General features: G+C 43.9%; 3 protein-coding genes across 27 annotated transcripts in view; 2 read left to right on the forward strand and 1 right to left on the reverse strand.

Moving 5' to 3' along the window:
• UTP18 (UTP18 small subunit processome component) overlaps positions 1–14,712 on the reverse strand; it is a 42,402-nt gene extending 27,690 nt beyond the window's left edge. For 3 of the 6 annotated variants that reach the window (XR_012008856.1, XM_072780013.1, XM_072780012.1), the window contains exons 1-5: positions 14,267–14,710; positions 11,735–11,847; positions 10,555–10,653; positions 4,260–4,327; positions 696–784 (exon numbers count right to left, since the gene is read on the reverse strand). Coding sequence is in view for 4 of the 6 variants with exons in the window: in XM_072780013.1 (XP_072636114.1) it covers positions 696–784; positions 4,260–4,327; positions 10,555–10,653; positions 11,735–11,847; positions 14,267–14,605 (708 nt within the window). In the remaining 2 variants the exon portion in view is untranslated. Of the gene's footprint in view, positions 1–695; positions 785–4,259; positions 4,328–10,554; positions 10,654–11,734; positions 11,848–13,516; positions 13,641–14,266 lie in introns of those variants that run through there. The other 3 variants (XR_012008857.1, XM_072780016.1, XM_072780014.1) reach the window with 2 other exon arrangements.
• LOC140605617 (large ribosomal subunit protein uL15-like) lies at positions 11,948–13,163 on the forward strand. The gene is made up of 2 exons (XM_072777717.1): positions 11,948–12,026; positions 12,511–13,163. The coding sequence occupies exons 1-2, from the start codon at positions 11,948–11,950 to the stop codon at positions 13,110–13,112; spliced, it is 681 nt and encodes a 226-aa protein (XP_072633818.1). The 3' UTR covers positions 13,113–13,163.
• MBTD1 (mbt domain containing 1) overlaps positions 14,265–17,985 on the forward strand; it is a 68,975-nt gene continuing 65,254 nt past the window's right edge. For 3 of the 20 annotated variants that reach the window (XM_072779994.1, XM_072779991.1, XM_072779999.1), the window contains exons 1-2: positions 15,113–15,359; positions 16,012–16,075. Coding sequence is in view for 6 of the 20 variants with exons in the window: in XM_072779987.1 (XP_072636088.1) it covers positions 15,339–15,359 (21 nt within the window). In the remaining 14 variants the exon portion in view is untranslated. Of the gene's footprint in view, positions 15,075–15,112; positions 15,360–15,712; positions 15,840–16,011; positions 16,076–17,985 lie in introns of those variants that run through there. The other 17 variants (XM_072779987.1, XM_072779988.1, XM_072779990.1 and 14 more) reach the window with 11 other exon arrangements.

Here is a 17,985-nt window from a genome sequence, read left to right on the forward strand (position 1 = left end):
CTAGGGAATGTAGGTAGGAAGTAAGGGGAAAACTTCTGAGATGAAATTTCAGACGTGGGCAGATGCCAGGTTATGAAGAGCAGTGTAGAATGTGAAAAAGAATTCAGAAGTTTTGGGATGCCTGGGTGGCTCAGTTGTTGAGTGTCTGCCTTTGGCTCAGGGAGATCCCCAGCTCCCGGGATGAAGTCCCACATTAGGCTCCCTATGGGGAGTCTGCTTCTCCCTCCGCCTAGGTCTCTGCCTTTCTCTCTGTGTCTCTAATGAATAATCTAAAAAAAAAGAATTCAGAAGTTTTCAAAAAGTGATGAAAAGTGATATGACCTGATGTTTTATTTTTGGAAGACCCTCCTGGGTAGTACTAAATGAAGAATAGGAAGAGTAAAGTGGAAGTGAGAGGCGAGTCACACAAAGTGACTGCAGTACGCGATACAGGAGGTAAGAGATGACGACAACATAAACCAGGCTAGCGCCCGTGGAAATTAAAGAAGGGTTAAAAGAAACCTTGAAGAAGTCAAACACAATTGTCAAAAGATCCCTGGGGACCTAATTTAATCTTCTTGACCATTTCCGCAGAAGAATAAACAACAGCAATACATTTAATCCCACAGAGAACGCGAACCCATACATTTGCAATCGGGAAGCATTCTGGGTTTCAGAGGTAGTTGGGCTAGAGGCCCCATTTCCCTGACTCTCACCTTTAGGATTCCTTTAGGAAGTGAAGTTGATGTGGATATGAAATTCCCAGTCCTTTGCAACAGATCATCTTCATCCTCTTCACTTTCATCTAAGTCAAACAAACCCACAGGCTGAGCTTTAGAATCAATGAGATGGCCGTTACCTTCCCCAAATGTCTGTATTTCAAACTTCGACTCCCCCCATTCCAGCCTCCAATCTCAATCACTTTATTACGCTGCAGTTGGTAAAACAGCAAAATAAACCTGAAGGGGAGGGGGAAAATAACACAGAATCCAATATATATGGTTAAAAGAAAAGCCTGACTCTGGAATGAAACATCTACCTTCACAGACAAGGATGCAAGAAAATAAAAGTTAAAGGCAGTATTTAATTTCAGAAGAACAATTCGTAATTATGGCAAAATGGCTAATAAGATAGACAGCATATCTAGCTTAACTCACATGAAAAAGAACTAGCACGTTTAGATGAATGAGATCAAGGTCGGCAAACTGAGTATCAGAAATTCAAAGAGAGCTAACAGGGCTGCCTTCCTCCTGATGGTTCTACTAAAGAGACCCAAGGAGCTGAGCAATATTTTTAAAATACTCGCAGGGAGAAGAGACCAAAAAACTGCACAAAAAGCCCTCTGAGGTTCTTAAGGGGGTCTGGTAAACCACCAGGCTTCAGGAGGGGGTCACAAAAGGCTACTCAGGGACTAAAGGTAAAATCAAAGAATTATAAGAAAATCCTCCATGAATTGAAACCCAGCTCTCAATCTTTTCAATCTCTCACTGGAATAAGATGCTGTGGGACTGCTAGTGCCCCTTACCCAGTCACTACTCAGAAACAAACGTACAAATTCTCTGGAGGAAAATATATCCTGGTCTTCTTATTAAGCAATACTATTTACTACAGTGTCCAGCACTCAATGAAATGTAACTAGGTCAGTAATGACAAGGTAGGGCAACCTGATTGAAAACCTAAGGAATAACTGACAATCTCCGCAGGTGATCTAAATAACTGAGTTTTTCAGACATAAGCTTTTAAAACATTCTGTTGAGAGGTGCCTGAGTCAGTTAAGTGGCTGCTTCAGCTCAGGTCATGAAACCCAGCTCCTGCTCAGTGGCGAGTCTGCTTCTCCCTCTGCTGCTCCCCCTGCTTGTGCTTTCTCCTTCTCTCTCTCCAATAATTACACAAAACATTTTTTTTTTAAAGATTTTATTTATTTATTCATGATGGTCACAGAGAGAGAGAGAGAGAGAGAGGCAGAGACACAGGCAGAGGGAGAAGCGGGCTCCATGCACCGGGAGCCCGACGTGGGATTCGATCCCGGGTCTCCAGGATCGCGCCCTGGGCCAAAGGCAGGCGCCAAACCGCTGCGCCACCCAGGGATCCCCACAAAACATTTTTTTTTTTTAATTTTTTATTTATTTATGATAGTCACAGAGAGAGAGAGGCAGAGACACAGGCAGAGGGAGAAGCAGGCTCCATGCACCGGGAGCCCGATGTGGGACTCGATCCCGGGTCTCCAGGATCGCGCCCTGGGCCAAAGGCAGGCGCCAAACCGCTGCGCCACCCAGGGATCCCCACAAAACATTTTTTTAAAGTAAGTTATTATGTTTAAAATGTTCAAGAATAATGAAAGACAATATTCAGAATTGAACCAGAGAACCAGATTATTAAAAAAACAGCTAAACGCAAATTCTAGAACTGAAAATTATAATAGTTAAAACTAAAACCCCAGTGGATGTTTTTAACGGCATATAAAAATTAGCTGGAGAGACAATCAGTGCTCTGGAAAATGGATCAGAAAAAAAATATCCAGACTAAAGTACAGAAAGTAAAAAGGATGGAAAATGCAAAAAAGAACACAAAATAGGTTTTAAAAAATAAATAAAAACATTTAACACACATGTAATTGGTGGACCAGAAGAAAAAGAAGACTGGAACAGCAACAGTATTTGAAAAGATGATCAGTGAGAATTTCCAAAACTTAAAAAAGACATCAAGTTAGATTCAAAAGCACTGTTAAGATCAAGCAGAATACAAAGCAAGCTAAAAAGATCTGGGCTGGAGGATGGGAGGAGATAAACGAACAACACAGCAACAACGAAACAATCCATCATATTAAGAAATTAACTGTTGATTTTTGAAGGCCTATGATGATACGATGATAGTATTCTAATTACACTTAAAATTTTTACAATCTATAGACTTATTTTTTCTAAACTGTATACTTTTAAAAGGTAGGACTTTTTGCCTTTTTTACTTTCTTTTACCTGTTTATCTATAATAGATGTTGCAGAAAAGATTATTGCAGTGGATAAAGTCAGACTATATCACTAATTCTTTCAACCTCTAAAGTATGTGGCTGGAAACATGGAGGTAACTTTTGACTTAGTAACAGATTGAATTTTCTAACGTAATTACAGAAAACAACAGGTTCCTTATATATGTGCTCCCTGTAGTTGAAGTCCATGAGGACGGGACTGCCAAGTAGGAAGAAAGGAAGGAGAAGTGGTGGTGGTAATCAAACAGATGCTTATCCAAAATCAAGGATGCTAAGGAGAGAGCTACTGCATTATATGGAAGGATATATTCCGACCTCCCTAATGGATTTCAAGTCAATTCCAAGTTCTAAAATATGTAACTCCAAGCACAAATCAAATCTTAGTAAGCTATCCACATTTATGATATCTAAACTCAAGGAATGGGATCCCTGGGTGGCGCAGCGGTTCGGCGCCTGCCTTTGGCCCAGGGCGCGATCCTGGAGACCCGGGATCGAATCCCACGTCGGGCTCCCGGTGCATGGAGCCTGCTTCTCCCTCTGCCTATGTCTCTGCCTCTCTCTCTCTCTCTGTGTGACTATCATAAATAAATAAAAATTCAAAAAAAATAATAAATAAATAAATAAATAAATAAATAAATAAATAAACTCAAGGAATGGGCAGCCCAGGTGGCTCAGCGGTTTAGTGCTGCCTTCAGCCCAGGGTGTGATCCTGGAGACCCGGGATCGAATCCTGCATTGGGCTTTCTGCATGGAGCCTGTTTCTCCACCTCTCTGTGTCTCATGAATAAATAAATAAAATATTAATAAATAAATAAACTTAAGGAGCTAAAAAGGACAAAGCAGTTATAATACAACCAAACTTAAAACCTGGAGTTGAAAAATGGGTCTTTACAAAGTGACTGATCATCTGGGCCTGATCTGACATGTGCTCCCCAGATATCTTATTTCCTAGTACACAGCTAGATTAGCTGCCAATGTCTTCAGAAGGGCTCTGAATGAAGAATAAGTCATTTTTCCTTAACCCTATGCAACATAATTCTGTTGAGAATGAAACATAATAAAACTCACCCATTGCTGTCCATACAACAGACAACATGCTATTAAGTAGTCTTATACTATTGTAAAAGAGCTTCCCTCAGAGAATTGGTAGACTTCGAAACCAAACACTTACAGGAGAGGGAAAAAAAAGACGTATTTGAAACACCAGGTTTTAATCAGCCTCATGAGAAAGCTCACGTAACAGAACAGCAACACAGATTTATTTACTAACTTAAACAGAGTTATCAATACTCACCATCTAAAGATGTTTTCTGCTTGTTAGTCTCTGCCCAGGCAGGTACTCCGCCCATGGCATGCTGGAATCTAAGCAAAAATACAAAGATGAAATTTTGTGTTAACTAAAAAATGTTCACAAAGCTTGAGAGATTTAAAGGGTATAGATTAGCTCACCCTTGAGAACATGCATAGAATCTCTGCCAAAGAAATTACGATCTTTAAGAACAGAAGGGCTACTTGCAGAGAATAGCCTTGCTTACATGGGAAACTTCTATGAACCTCTAATCATATAAACTAGTCTTAGATTTAGGACACCTGGATACATATTTGTTAATTATTTTTGTCTAGTTACATGTCTGTTTATTTGCTCATATCAACATATCTCAGATCTTAGGACTAAGTAAAGAACTCTGCTTATGGCTATAAACCAATGCTACAGTAATAGAGCACATGGTAAAACAGGTCTAAAAATAAAAGACCAGGTTGGTAAAAATATACAAAACACAATCACATATCCTTCGAATAAAATTGCACCAATTCACTCTGAAAAAAGTTAAGCTTTAGGAGAAGCGTAAGAAGCATATTCTTAAAGACTGGTTTCTGGAAGAGTACAGAGAGTCATTCTGTTTAATAGAGAAGTGCAGGCAAAGCTACCAAACTCAACCCACTGGCCATAAACAACTAGAAAACTGGATAAAATATATGAAACTGTTTTCAGAAATTGGACAACAACATAAAACTGTGATCGCTGAGAGAAAGGAAATAACAAGGTGGCGCTGCCATCCCAAGATTTTCCCCGGGAGGCAATTTTTTGAGACCCTGGCACAGAACCAAAGAGAAAAAGACTTGAAAGAGGCGGAGACAAATGAAAGTTGAGAGGCAATAGACAACAGAAGAGAAAAAGAAAGAGCCTAGGTGGTTCAGCAGGTTGGGTGACCAACTCTTGATTTCAGCTCAGGTCGTGATCACACAGTTGTGAGTTCAAGTCCCGCAGTGGAGCTCCATACTGGGTGTAGAGCCTACTTCAAAATAAGAAAAAAAAATTTAATTTAAAGAAAGGATTTACCTTAAAAAAAATAAATGCGGGACGCCTGGGTGGCTCAGTCGCTGAGCGTCTGCCTTTGGCTCAGGGGGTGATCCCACAGTCCCAGGGTGGAGTCCCGCATCAGCCTCCCTACAGGGAGTCTGCTTCTCCCTCTGCCTGTGTCTCTGCCTCTCATGAATAAATAAAATCTTAAAAAAAAAAAAATTAAAAATTGGGGATCCCTGGGTGGCTCCGCAGTTTAGCGCCTGTCTTTGGCCCAGGGAGTGATCCTGGAGTCCCAGAATCGAGTATCGCATCGGGCTCCAAGCATGGAGCCTGCTTCTCCTTCTGTGTCTCTGCCCCTCTCTCTCTCCCTCTCCATGTCTATGAATAAATAACAAATAAAATCTTTAAAAAAATTAAAAACTAAAATAATTTTTTTTAAAAAAAGGCACGTGTGTGGCTTAGTTGGTTAGGCATCTAACTCTTGATCTCAGCTCAGCTCTTGATCTCAGGGTCATGAGTTCAAGTCCCACATTGGGCTCCCTGATGGGCACGGAGACTACTTGAAAAAAAAAGCTCCAAAAATCTGCACAGGGGTCCACACACATTTTTGCTGAATACTAAGCTGAACATTCACAGGATGAAACTCCACGAGGTCCAGCAAAGAACCCTAGGGAGCTGGCGGATACACAACACCAGAGTTTAGACACTTGAATTCCAACCAGCCAAGGGAAGGTCCTTTTGGAAACTCAGGTCATTTAGCAGAGATGGCAGAAAGGGCATATCTCAGAAATGGGGGTCTAAATCAGCCTAGAGTAGATGCTACTCTGCAACAAAACTAAAAACCAGTCCTAAAAGTATTAAATTGATCCCCAAGCCAATTAATTGCCCCCTGATACAGACTCACTAAAAGTACTCAATCATTCAACACTCATTAAAAAGCAAAAAACAAAATCCAGACACTGATCAACTTAACATTCACACTGCCTAAAATCAAATCAAAATTTCTAGACATGCAGAAAAGCAGAAAAACATGAGCCACAACCAGTAGAAAAATCGGTCAACAGAAAGACACAGAAAACACACACATGACAAAATTAGCATACAAGGACTTCCAAAGAGTGAACACAAATATACTTAAGTATTTAAAGAGATTATAAGCGTAATAAAAATAGGAACAAAGCAAGACAAAAGGTCTCATGCTAAAAAGACCTTCTCTCAAGCTGAAAAATATACTTGAAATACAGATTCAAATGAATTTAACAATTCAAAAGACCACATACCATATGATTTCATTTATGTTTATGTTCTGGAAAAAGGAAATTTATTAAGAGAAAACAGACCAGTTGGTTGTCAGAGACTAGAAAATTAAAAGTTGGGGAGAGAGCATGGACTACAGAGGCATAAGAGAAGTTTCTGGTGGTGATGGCCATATTCTGTATCTTAATTCCTTAATTGTGTTTACATGACCGTATGTGTTTAACACAATTGACAGAAAAATACTTTAAGAGGGTGTATTTCGCCCTGTGTAAATTATACCTCAATAAACCTGCTTTAAAAAAGTTAGTGAAGGGGATCCCTGGGTGGCGCAGCGGTTTGGCGCCTGCCTTTGGCCCAGGGCGCGATCCTGGAGACCCGGGGTCGAATCCCACGTCAGGCTCACTGTATGGAGCCTGCTTCTCCCTCTGCCTATGTCTCTGCCTCTCTCTCTCTCTCTGGGTGACTATCATAAATAAAAAAAAATTAAAAAAAAAAAAAAAAGTTAGTGAAGGACACCTGGGTGGCTCAGCGGTTGGGTGTCTGCCTTTGGCCCAGAGCATAATCCTGGAGTCCCAGGATCGAATCCCACATCGGGCTTCCTGCATGGAGCCTGCCTCTCCCTCTGCCTATTGTCTCTGCCTCTCTCTCTGTCTCTCTCATGAATAAAATCTTTAAAAAAAAAAAAAAAAAGTGAGTGACAGGGGCACCTGAGTGGCTCAGTTGGTTATACATCTGCCTTTTGGCTCAGGTCATGATTCTGAGATCCTGGGATCGAGCTCCACATCAGGCATCCTGTTCAGCATGGAGTCTGCTTCTCTCCCCCCCACCGGCTCATACTCTCTCTCTCTCTAATAAATGAATGAATGAATGAATGAAAGAAGGAAGGGAGGAAGGGAGGGAGGGAGGAAGGAAGAGAGGGAGGGAGGGAGGGAAGTGTGTGACGGGGCGCATGGGTGACTCAGTCAGTTGAGTATACAACTCTTGGTTTTAGCTCAGGTCATGATCTCAGGGTCATGAGTTTGAGCCCTGTGTCGGACTGGGCTCAGTGTGGAGTATGCTTGAGATTCTCTCCCTCTTCATCTGCCCCTTCCCCAACTCACACTCTCTAAAATAAATAAAACTTAAAAAAAAAAAGTGAGGGATACCTGGGTAGTTCAGTGGTTGAATGTCTGCCTTCAGCTCAGGGAGTGATCCCAAAGTTCCAGGATCAAGTCCCACATTGGACTCCCTGCGAAGAGCCTCCCTCTCCCTCTGCCTAGGTCTCTGTCTCTCTCATGAATAAATAAAACCTTTTTAAAAAAATTAAAAATTGAAAAAAAGTGATAGGTGATAGTGCAATGAATCTATACGAATACAAAAAAAGTTGTCAAGGGATGCTTGGTAGTTCAGTGTCTGCCTTCAGCACAGGGCATGATCCTGGAGTCCCAGGATAGAGTCCCACATCAGGTTCCCTGCATGGAGCCTGCTTCTCCCTATGCCTATGACTCTGCCTCTCTCTGTGTGTCTCTCATGAATAAAATAAAATCTTTAAAAAAAAAAAGAGTTGTCAAAACTAATAAAAATTCTTATTAATTTTTTTAAAGTAGAATCTAAGTCCAGTGTGGGACTTGAACTCATGACTCCGAGATCAAGAGTCACATGCTCTACTGGCTGAGCCAGCTGGGTGCCCCTAAAAATTTTGAGTTTTAAATGTTTTTAGGGGAATCTGGGTGGCTCAGTTGGTTAAGTGTCTGCCTTTGGCTCAGGTCATGATCCTGGAATTCCAAGATGGAGTCCCACATCAGGCTGCCTGCTCAGTGCGGAGTCTGCTGCTCCTTCTCTCTCTGCTCCTCCCCTTACTTATTATGCCCTCTCTCTTTCACTCACTCTCAAATAAATAAAATCTTTAAAAATACAAAAACAAAATGTTTTTATCCACAACTATATAGTCAACTCATCTTCAAAAAAGGAGAATTTCTAATAAAATACAGTCTCTTCAACAAATAGTGCTGAGTAAACTGGACAGCAACATGCAGAAGAATGAAACTGGATCACTTCTTTACACCATCCACAAAAATAAACTCAAAATGTATAAAAGACCTAATGTGAGACAGGAAATCATCAAAACCCTAGAGGAAAACACAGGCAGTAACTTTTTTAACCTCAACCACAGCAATTTTTTACTAGAGACAAGGAAAACAAACACAAAAATGAACTAACTACTGGGATCTCCATCAAGATAAAAAGTTTTTGCACGACAAAGTAAACAATCAACAAAACTAAAAGGTAGCCTGTGAAATGAGAGATATTTGCAAATGACGTATCCAATAAAGCAATAGTATCCAAAAATCTGTAAGGAACTCACCAAACTCAACACCCAAAAAACAAAAAATCCAGACACTTTTCCAAAGAAGACATCCCGACAGCTAACAGACACATGAAAAATTGTTCAACATCACTCATTATCAGGTAAATATAAATAAAAACCATGATGAGATACCACCTCACACCTGTCAGAATGGCTAAAATTAACACAGGAAACAACAGACGTTGAGAAAGAGATGTGGAGAAAGAATCTTCTTGCACTGTTGGTGGGAATGCAAACTGGGGTAAGCGACTCTGGAAAATAGTATGGAGGTTCCTCAAAAGATTAAAAACAGAACTACCCTATGATCCAGCAATTGTATTATTAGGAATTTACCCAAAAGATACAGATTCAAAGGGGTACAAACCTGCCAACATTTATGGTAAAATTATCAACAATAGCCCAACTATGGAAAGAGCTCAAGTGTCCATCAACTGATGAATGGATAAAGAAGATGTGGTATATTTATACATTGATTATTACTCAGCCATCAAAAAGAATAAAATCTACCGTTTACAATAATGCACTATATTAACACAGTGTACTATGCTAAGTGAAATCAATCCAAGAAAAACAAATACCATATGACTTCACTCATATGTGTAATTTAAGAAACAAAAGAAATAAACTTTGGGAAGGGGAAAGACAGAGAAAAGGAAAAAAACCGTAAGAGACTCTTAAAGATAAAAACAAACAGGGTTGATAGAGGGAGGTGGGTAGGGGATGAGCTAAATGGGTGATGAGCAATAAGGAGGGCACTCATAATGAATACTGGGTGTTATGTGCAAGTGATGAATCACTAAATGCTACCCTGAAACTGTATGTTTACTAACTTGAATTTAAAATATTGAAAGAAAAAAAGTATTTCTGAAGATCTGTAAATGTGAATCGGAAGAATCAGGATGAAATCTTTTAATTTGATTTCTCTCTTTTAAAGAGAAAAAAAAAATTTTTTTTTTTGAAGATTTTATTCATTTATTTGAAGGGGAGGGGGGAGTGCTTACAAGGGGGGTAGGGGGAACAGAGAGGAAGAAGCAGACTACCCTCTCAGTGCAGAGGCCAACACAGGGCTCGATCCCGGACTCTGAGATCACAACCTGAGCCGAAGTCCAATGCTTAAAAGACTGAGCCACCTAGGTACCCCCATGAAATCATTATTTTAAAATACACATCCAGGACGCCTGGGTGGCTTAGCGGTTAAGCGCCTGCCTTCGGCCCAGGGCCATGATCCTGGAGTCCCGGGATCGAGTCCCATATCGGGCTCCCTGCATGGAGCCTGTTTCTCTCTCTGCCTGTGTCTTTCATGAATAAATAAATAAAATCTTTAAAAAATAATAAAATACACATCCATTTCCCAGCTTTGTTCAACTAAAGGAGCCTAGAAAGAGCCTATGGGAAAGAGATGATTTACCATAAGCAAATAAATGAGCAAGCAAGCGCTATTATCACTGATTATATGTGGATGGTAGGATTCCAAGAGTCTCCAAAATTCTTTTGTATTTGTATTCACTCTCCCTCCAAAATACCAAAACTTAACCATTTCTTCCAGTAGCAATGTTCTCACTACTTCAAAATGGAAATCGCACTGCCCAAGAAACTGTTATAACCAAAGACTCAGTGAATCCAAATAAACCAATGATTATAAGTTAAAGCTTGGTAAATTATATGGAAAAGGACACTTACTCTTCCTTCAGTCTCTTTTGAAGCTTGTCTTTTGAAAGTTGGCTTTCACCGGTATTTTTCATCATATCTTTCCGAAACCTATTGTTCATCATGTCAACCCTATTAAAAACAGAACAGTATTGCTTAAAATTACTAATTTTAAAGATGTCAGAACTAATTGTTCCCTTTAATAATTTAAGAACACATTTAATCAAATATAGGTCAAGATTTGCAAGGTCTGGAATATGAAATACACATTATTTTTTAAAAAAGATAAATACGTAAAAAGAATGCTCTGAAAAAATACCAATACTTAATGACAAAAACCACACAAATTAAGTACTTATTTCTTGCCCATTAAACTGGCAAAGTCTGAAAAAAGATAAGCATTGTTTATGAGAATGGAGTGAAATGCACACCATTCAATGGGAAGGTAAACTGGGAGAACCTCACGGTCTGGCAGTTTTTATCAAGAATCTTATATGTGCCTATGCCCTTTAAGTAATTCTACCTCAGAACATCTTTCTTACAGAAATAAATATAAAGCAGAAGGCTTATGCAGAAAAATGCTTGTCTCAGTATCAACTTACTGAAGGGAAAAATAGGAAATCTTTTCTGACAATACCTATGTAAATTAGTTAATTCAAATAATAGACTATAATCTATCCATTTAAAAACATTTATAAACGATCTTATTCTTAAGTGAGGGAGAAATGGTTGCAAGATACATTCTCATCCCTTAAAAGTACAACATTGGGTGTGCCAGTTTTTCTGCCTTTTCTATTTCAGACATTGTGCTAAGAGCTCTGCATACACCATTCCACTTAATCTCAAGAGCCTTCTGATATTACTATTATTACCTCCATTCAAAAAAGAAAAGGCAGGTTCCAAACTTGCCCTTGGTCACTTAGGAACTGGTCAAAATAAAAGGCAAACTCAAATGTGACAGCAAACACTATGCTTTCTTTGCTATTGAATGAAGTATACAAGAGAAGAGAGCAGGAGAGAAGAATGCCAACATGTTGGCATCCCTTGGGGTGGGTTTATGAATGACCTTTTCTTTCCTCTCCTTTACAGTATTTTTCAAATCTTCATGTAATCAGAATGTAGTAAATCACAACGAAGAGAACTTCTTTAAAACTTGCAAAGTAACTTTTAAAGTATCCAGAGAGATTCTGTGAGGAAAAACTAGGCAACCTACATTTCATCATCTTCATCTTCTTCATCCACCCAAACCGGCTTCTTTTGAAATAGAAAATTATCTTTTGGTTCCTTCTCTGCTTCCGAATCATCTGAGTCTTCCTGTGCTTGAACCTAGGAGACAAAATGCCCTCAAGCACTGAGTTTTTCAGCAGACAACACCCCTTACAGTTAGAGGTCTTGTAGAATGCTTTGTAGGCCCTCTTATCGAATAATGGGACAGAATGCTACCACAGCAAATGCTGGCGGCAGAAGAGAAAACAGATTAGACAAAGGTACCATACGCTGGACAAGTAGGTAGGACCAACAGTCACGGAGAGAAAGCTGACATGCTGAAAGCAAAGGACCAAGTAAGGCAAGAACAAAAGGTTAAGTTGAAAGATAAGGAAAGGAGCAGGAAAAATCCTGGAACTACAGAAATCACGGGATCCAGAGCAGACTAGTAATCAAAAATCACGACCAGCATTTCACGTTCTTAGACCTACCTCTTCTCCATTGCTCCATCACCATTTTTGACACCCTACCTTAAGAAAACTTATACCAGACTATCAAACCTAAATCTAGATCACAGGGACGCCCGGGTGGCTCAGCGGTTAAGCGTCTGCCTTCAGCCCAGGGCATGATCCTGGAGACCCAGGATCGAGTCCCACATCGGGCTCCCTGCATGGAGCCTGCTTCTCCCTCTGCTTCTGCTGTGTCTCTGCCTCTCTCTGTCTCTCTCTCATGAATAAAGAAAGAAAATCTTTTAAAAATATAAATAAATAAACAGATAGATAGATCTAGATCACAGAATACTCCCAGATGTGAGCTCGAGCTTTCCCAAGACTACTAATACACGTCAAAACATTTTCCTGCGGAGTCTCTTGGCTCCGCCCCCGTCGTCGGTAGCTCGCGAGATTTCGCAGACACCTCCCTTTTTCCTCTGGGCCAACACGCCCTGCAGAGGGAGGAAGACCCGGAAACTTCGGGGCCACGTGAGCCATCGCCACGGCCACATGGGCAATCACCGGAAGCACCCCGGAGGCCGGGGTAATGCTGGTGGCATACATCATCACAGGATCAACTTCGACAAATATCACCCAGGTTACTTTGGAAAAGTCGGTATGAGACATTACCACTTAAAGAGAAACCAGAGCTTCTGCCCAACTGTCAACCTTGATAAACTGTGGACCTTAGTCAGTGAGCAGACACGGGTAAAGGCGGCCAAAAACAAGACTGGAGCTGCCCCTATTATCGATGTGGTGCGATCAGGCTACTACAAAGTTTTGGGAAAGGGAAAGCTCCCAAAACAGCCTGTGGTCGTGAAGGCCAAATTCTTCAGTAGAAGAGCTGAGGAGAAGATAAAGGGTGTGGGGGACGCCTGCGTTCTAGTAGCTTGAAGCCACACAGGGGGAGACTCATTAAATGCCAACAAGTGCTTTTCAAAAAAATATATATTTTTTTTCTTGCTGGTCTATTACCAACTTATGATCCCTCAAAGTCCAATAAACCCCACCTCACCCAGATTCTTCCTTCTCTCGACTATGAAACTGTCCCACAGGCCAGCAGCTTTCCACTAAGAGTTCTCTATCTCCCAAGGAGATTTTTGCAGCTTCCCTCATTACCACCCACAGGAGGTAGTGACAATCAATGGACACTGGCCACTTTCCAGGTCCGCATTCATTTACCAAACAGCATTCTCCTTGAGGCTTTGCTTGGCCATCCTATGTAAAATTTCACCTGTCTCTACATACACTCATCTTCCTTTCATTTTTCTTCTCTTCCGCACTCGTCACTGACATACTTGCATTTTACTTTATCTTCTTCTTCTGCCACTAGTACACATGCTCCAAGAGAGCGAGGGATTTTTGTCTAGTTGTGTCCATTGTTGTGTCTCCTCCATTGCCTAGAACGATGCCTGGAACTCCCTGTCTTGGGAGAAAAGCCAGGTAAGGCGTAAAAGGGATAACTTAAAGTGTCCCCAAAAAAGTGACTAAAATAAATGGGGAAAAGGGGGACGATAAAAAGCACGCGGGGTTTTCACCGCCAGGAAAAGGACGTGGCCCCAGCAGACTAACAACGACCTGGTGAATAAATATGCACGATCGTTTTCAAAAGTTGGCGAGCCAGCCACCGGAGAAGCTGTTTAAAAACGCACATTCTGATTCCACAGCTCCCGAATCACAACAGGGCAGGGGATCGAACGGCCACGAGGAAAGAAACCCTGGGTTTGGAGAGAGAGACTAGTGGGACCGCGCCGCGAAGAACGCTCACGACTGCCGCGGGCTACGCGTACGCGCCGAGCGCCTGCTGAATACGGGGCGGGGGCGCTCCCCGGGGGCGGGCGGGCGGGGAAGGCGAGGTCTCCGCCCAGCGGAGGTTCGCAGCCCCGCAGCCCCGCAGCCCCGCAGCCGCCGGCGCCCGCGTTCCCCGGCGCTCGCCGACCTGAGCGCGCCCGGCGCCGCAGGTCGCCCAGGCTCCGCCCCCGGAGGCTCGCCGCCCACCGCGCGCCCCGCCCGAGCGCGCCCAGCCCGCGCGCCGCGGCCTCCCTCACCCGCGAGCCCTGCAGACGCCGCAGCAACGCGTCCTCGTCGTCCTCGACGTCGCCGAACACCAGCTCCTCCAGGCACCGCTCCACGGCCGGCTTGTCCTCCTCCAGCGCCAGGCGGTTCCGCTGCCGGAGCCGCCTCTCCTCCTCCGCCGCGACTGCGATCGCAGCGGCCGCTGCGCTCGGCCGGGCCGGCGGTTTCCGCTGGGATGAAGGAGCAGCCTTGCGGGGCGGCCCGCCCGGCCCTGCTGCGGCTCTCCGGTCCGGCTTCTTTCGGCTCTTGCGGTCCAGCCTCGCTCCGGCGCTCCGGTCCGGTCTCGCTCGGCTTCTACGTTCCGGCGGCATCGTTGGGCTTGAGAAGAAACGCAGGCGCTCACGTGGAGCCTCGCTGCGCGTGCGCCGACGCGGGGCGTTCGCCGCGGCCGCTGAGGCCCCGCGGGGTCGGAAGGAGCCTGCGCGGCCCGCTCGCACGTGACCAGCACTCGCTCCCTACGTAACGCCCACTCCCCTCCCAGCCCCTCCCCGTAGGGGAGTTCCTCCGGGAGGACCAATCTTCCGGGTGGAGGGGGAAGCGGCGTGACCGGAGTGGAAATTTTTTTCCAACACAACTTCGCAGCTGCAGCTGATTGAAAGGAACGCAGGAAAGCCGGAGTGTCAGCTGGGATGACTGAATGAAACCTCTGCTCCTCTTCCTGACTTGTTAGCCACTCGACCTCCCTCGAGCCGCGGTTGCCTCTCCCACCCCTCGTCTTGGTACGGCCCTTGGAGTACGGAGCCTGCGGAGGGTCCCACGCTGGAGGAGCGAGAGAGGAGGGTATGTAGGGAAGTGGGCCAATCGGGGCGCGGGTCACGGCGCAGGCGCGCTGGGGAGGGAGGGCTATGCTAATGTTGTTGATATCCTGGGGCCACCCGAGTTAAAGGGGGGAAATCCGGGGGCTGCCGCCGCCGCCGCCGGTCTGGGCCCAGCGGGGACCCCCCTGTAGTCGCCGTAGTCCCAGGGAGAGGCGCCTGCCCCCAGCTCGGGGAGGGGGCGCCGCGGGCCCGGGGAGCACGGACAACCCCTACCCATGAGGCCCTGATGGAAAACACAAAGGATCTGGTGAGAGCCGAGCGCGGCAGCCGCTTTGTGTGCCAGGTGGGGGGGACGCCTGCAGCTCCCCGACCCCAGGAACTCCTGCAGCTCCTTGACCTCGCTCCCAGGCCTGCTTCTCCATCCCACGCCCCCTCCACCTCCAGAGTGCCCCTCCCCCTACCGGCCGTTAAACGATTCGGGGGGGTTCCCCTCCCCCCGCCCCTTCAGCCCCCGGACTCGGCGGGGTTCCCTCTACTCCCTTCACTCTCTGGGAGAAAGATCTTAGAAGAAAGTTTTTCCCCTGCGTCCCGCCCCCCCTCCCCCCCTTCAGCTCTGGCTGGTGGGGGGAGGGAGGATGGATTTGAGACTTTTCCTTTTTTAGCCGTCCAGGGTGGGAGAGTGGAGTCCTCCCTTGGCCCGGGGAGGGGGGGCCTAGTTGGGGTGCTTTGCGGGGAAAGGTGCCTCTCCGCTCCGGGGCGAGTGCCGCGAGGCGTTTCGCACGTGGAGGTGGAAATACTGAAAGGGGGCGGGGTGGGCACGTGTGGGAGGGAGGGAGGGAGGGGTGGGAGTGGTGTTGGGGAAGCAGCCACCTGGGCCGCTCGTTTAAGAGGGTTCTAGGTCGGTGGGCTTTCGGGACCATGGCGTTCTCTCTTGTGAAATAAGAATCCTAACATTTCAGAGTCGGAAGAGACATTAGAGGTCACCCAAGGCAGCCGTCCCCTCCGCAGCCTCTCTGACAAGTGGTAGGTAGTCTGGCCTCTGCTTAAACCCTTCCCAACTCCGAACGCTCTCTGCTGCCCAGGAAAAGCCCGTTCCGTTCGAACTGTTTGCCTGCCCGCATGAGACCCTTCAGTCTCATTCATGTCCTTGTGAAGTTGCTCCCTTTTTTACTTCTCAAATTTTCTCTCACATCCTCCTCACCCACCCACCGCTCATTGGCCTATATTTTGTGTGCCAGAAAAGAACAGCAGGGAAGTGGAGGAAGGGGGGGGGTGAGAGATAGTGAGGGCCAGCTGAAAACTTGGCTGGGTCATTTTCTATTGCGCTGGCTTGTATGTTGATATTTTTCGACAGGAAGCTTGGGAATTACAGTCTGGGATTTCATGGCCGTTTTCTCTCACTAGTGCATCTTTTCGTAGGTAGAAAATTCAGCAGCATCTCTGTTTCTCTCTCACAGCACATTTGCGTGTTGCCCAAATCACTTTCCCTAAAGCTGCCTAAAATGGTCTTTTGGGGATAGTAGTACTGAAGCTGTTAGAAGCATCTCCTGGTACAGACGCGGTCAGAACTGCCCCCACGCCTTGACCTGCGTCTTCCTTTCAAGCCGGGCTTCCTTCTCAAGGTCCCTCCTTCACAATACTTTCCTTTCTTTATTTATTATTACTTCCTTTCGCAGTTCTTTTATGAGATTTGAAATTTTGGGAACACTTATATTTGCTTACAGTTTGCAATAGTTTTCATGTTCTTTACGTTAGTATATGCCATTTATCACTCAGTAGTTGAGATAGTTCCATTTCTGCTGTTGTAAGTAAACGTTTTTCTGATGTTCTTCATTTGGTGAGCTGTGCTGCCTCCGAAAGTAGTTTTTTTGGCATAAGAATCCTCAGGGCACTTGTTTTTCTTCTTCCTAATATAGTGAAAAGTCAAGACATAACAGATTAGATGTAGAAGTAAGGAATCGGGTCTAAAAGCCATAGAATAAATCTCCTTTTAAAATACCAGTCGTCTCTTTAAAACACTGAAACACATTTTTCTCTCTTCCCCCTCTCATGACTTAGAGACTCTAGCTGTGCTCTACCCTGCTTACTGAAACTGTGGTTTTTTTGTTTGTTTATGTCAACAACAATGAGTGTTTAGAAAGAAAATAGCAGTCTTTTTTTTTTTTTTTTTGCACCATCTTTCTCTGAATAACAAGTAGCTTCTATTTATATAGACCCCATCCTCAAGGCTTCTTGGTGCCTTGCAAATTATGGCAAAACTGTCTTGAATAAGTATTTGTAAGTATCTTGTGTGGGGCCATTTTTTCAACAATCCAGTTTTTAATTTTATAGAGTTTGACATCAATTTCACCTAAATCCAGTCACTAGAATTTAACATGGAAATCAATACTAGGTACTGAAAAAAACTGATAAAACTATATGATTCTGTCTTTAAAGTTTTAATTACCGTGAACTTCCAGGTTATTTTCCTGCTCACTTTAAACATGAACTGTCATGACTTAAGCTGACTGACTTGGAGACATTTGCATTCTGAACATACTAGACAGGAACAACTGGTTTTATTTTTAAAGAAGGCACTGTTGTATTTTTTGTGACTGGTTATATGTTGACCTGATTAGACTCCCAACAAATCTTCCTACAGATTCAAATGCTTCGAGTCCCTCAAATTGTTTGAAAATATAACATAGTCAAAAGAAGGTAGAGCTATAGGGTTACAAGTGAAAACAACATATTAATGTCAAATACAAAACCACTAGATTACTGAAAGCCAAGAGTGCTCAGTGGTTTGAGTGACCACATTCTAAAAATAGAAAGTCACTATTTTTTGGTTGCTCCTTATTTCTTAATTTTCATATTTAAAATGTTTGCTGAATAAGAGGTCACTTTTTCACATTTAAATATTAAGGTAAGCCACTTAAAATACAACATTAGTT

This window comes from Canis lupus, chromosome 16, assembly GCF_048164855.1.
Source record: "Canis lupus baileyi chromosome 16, mCanLup2.hap1, whole genome shotgun sequence".
In the NCBI taxonomy this organism is placed as follows: domain Eukaryota; kingdom Metazoa; phylum Chordata; class Mammalia; order Carnivora; family Canidae; genus Canis; species Canis lupus.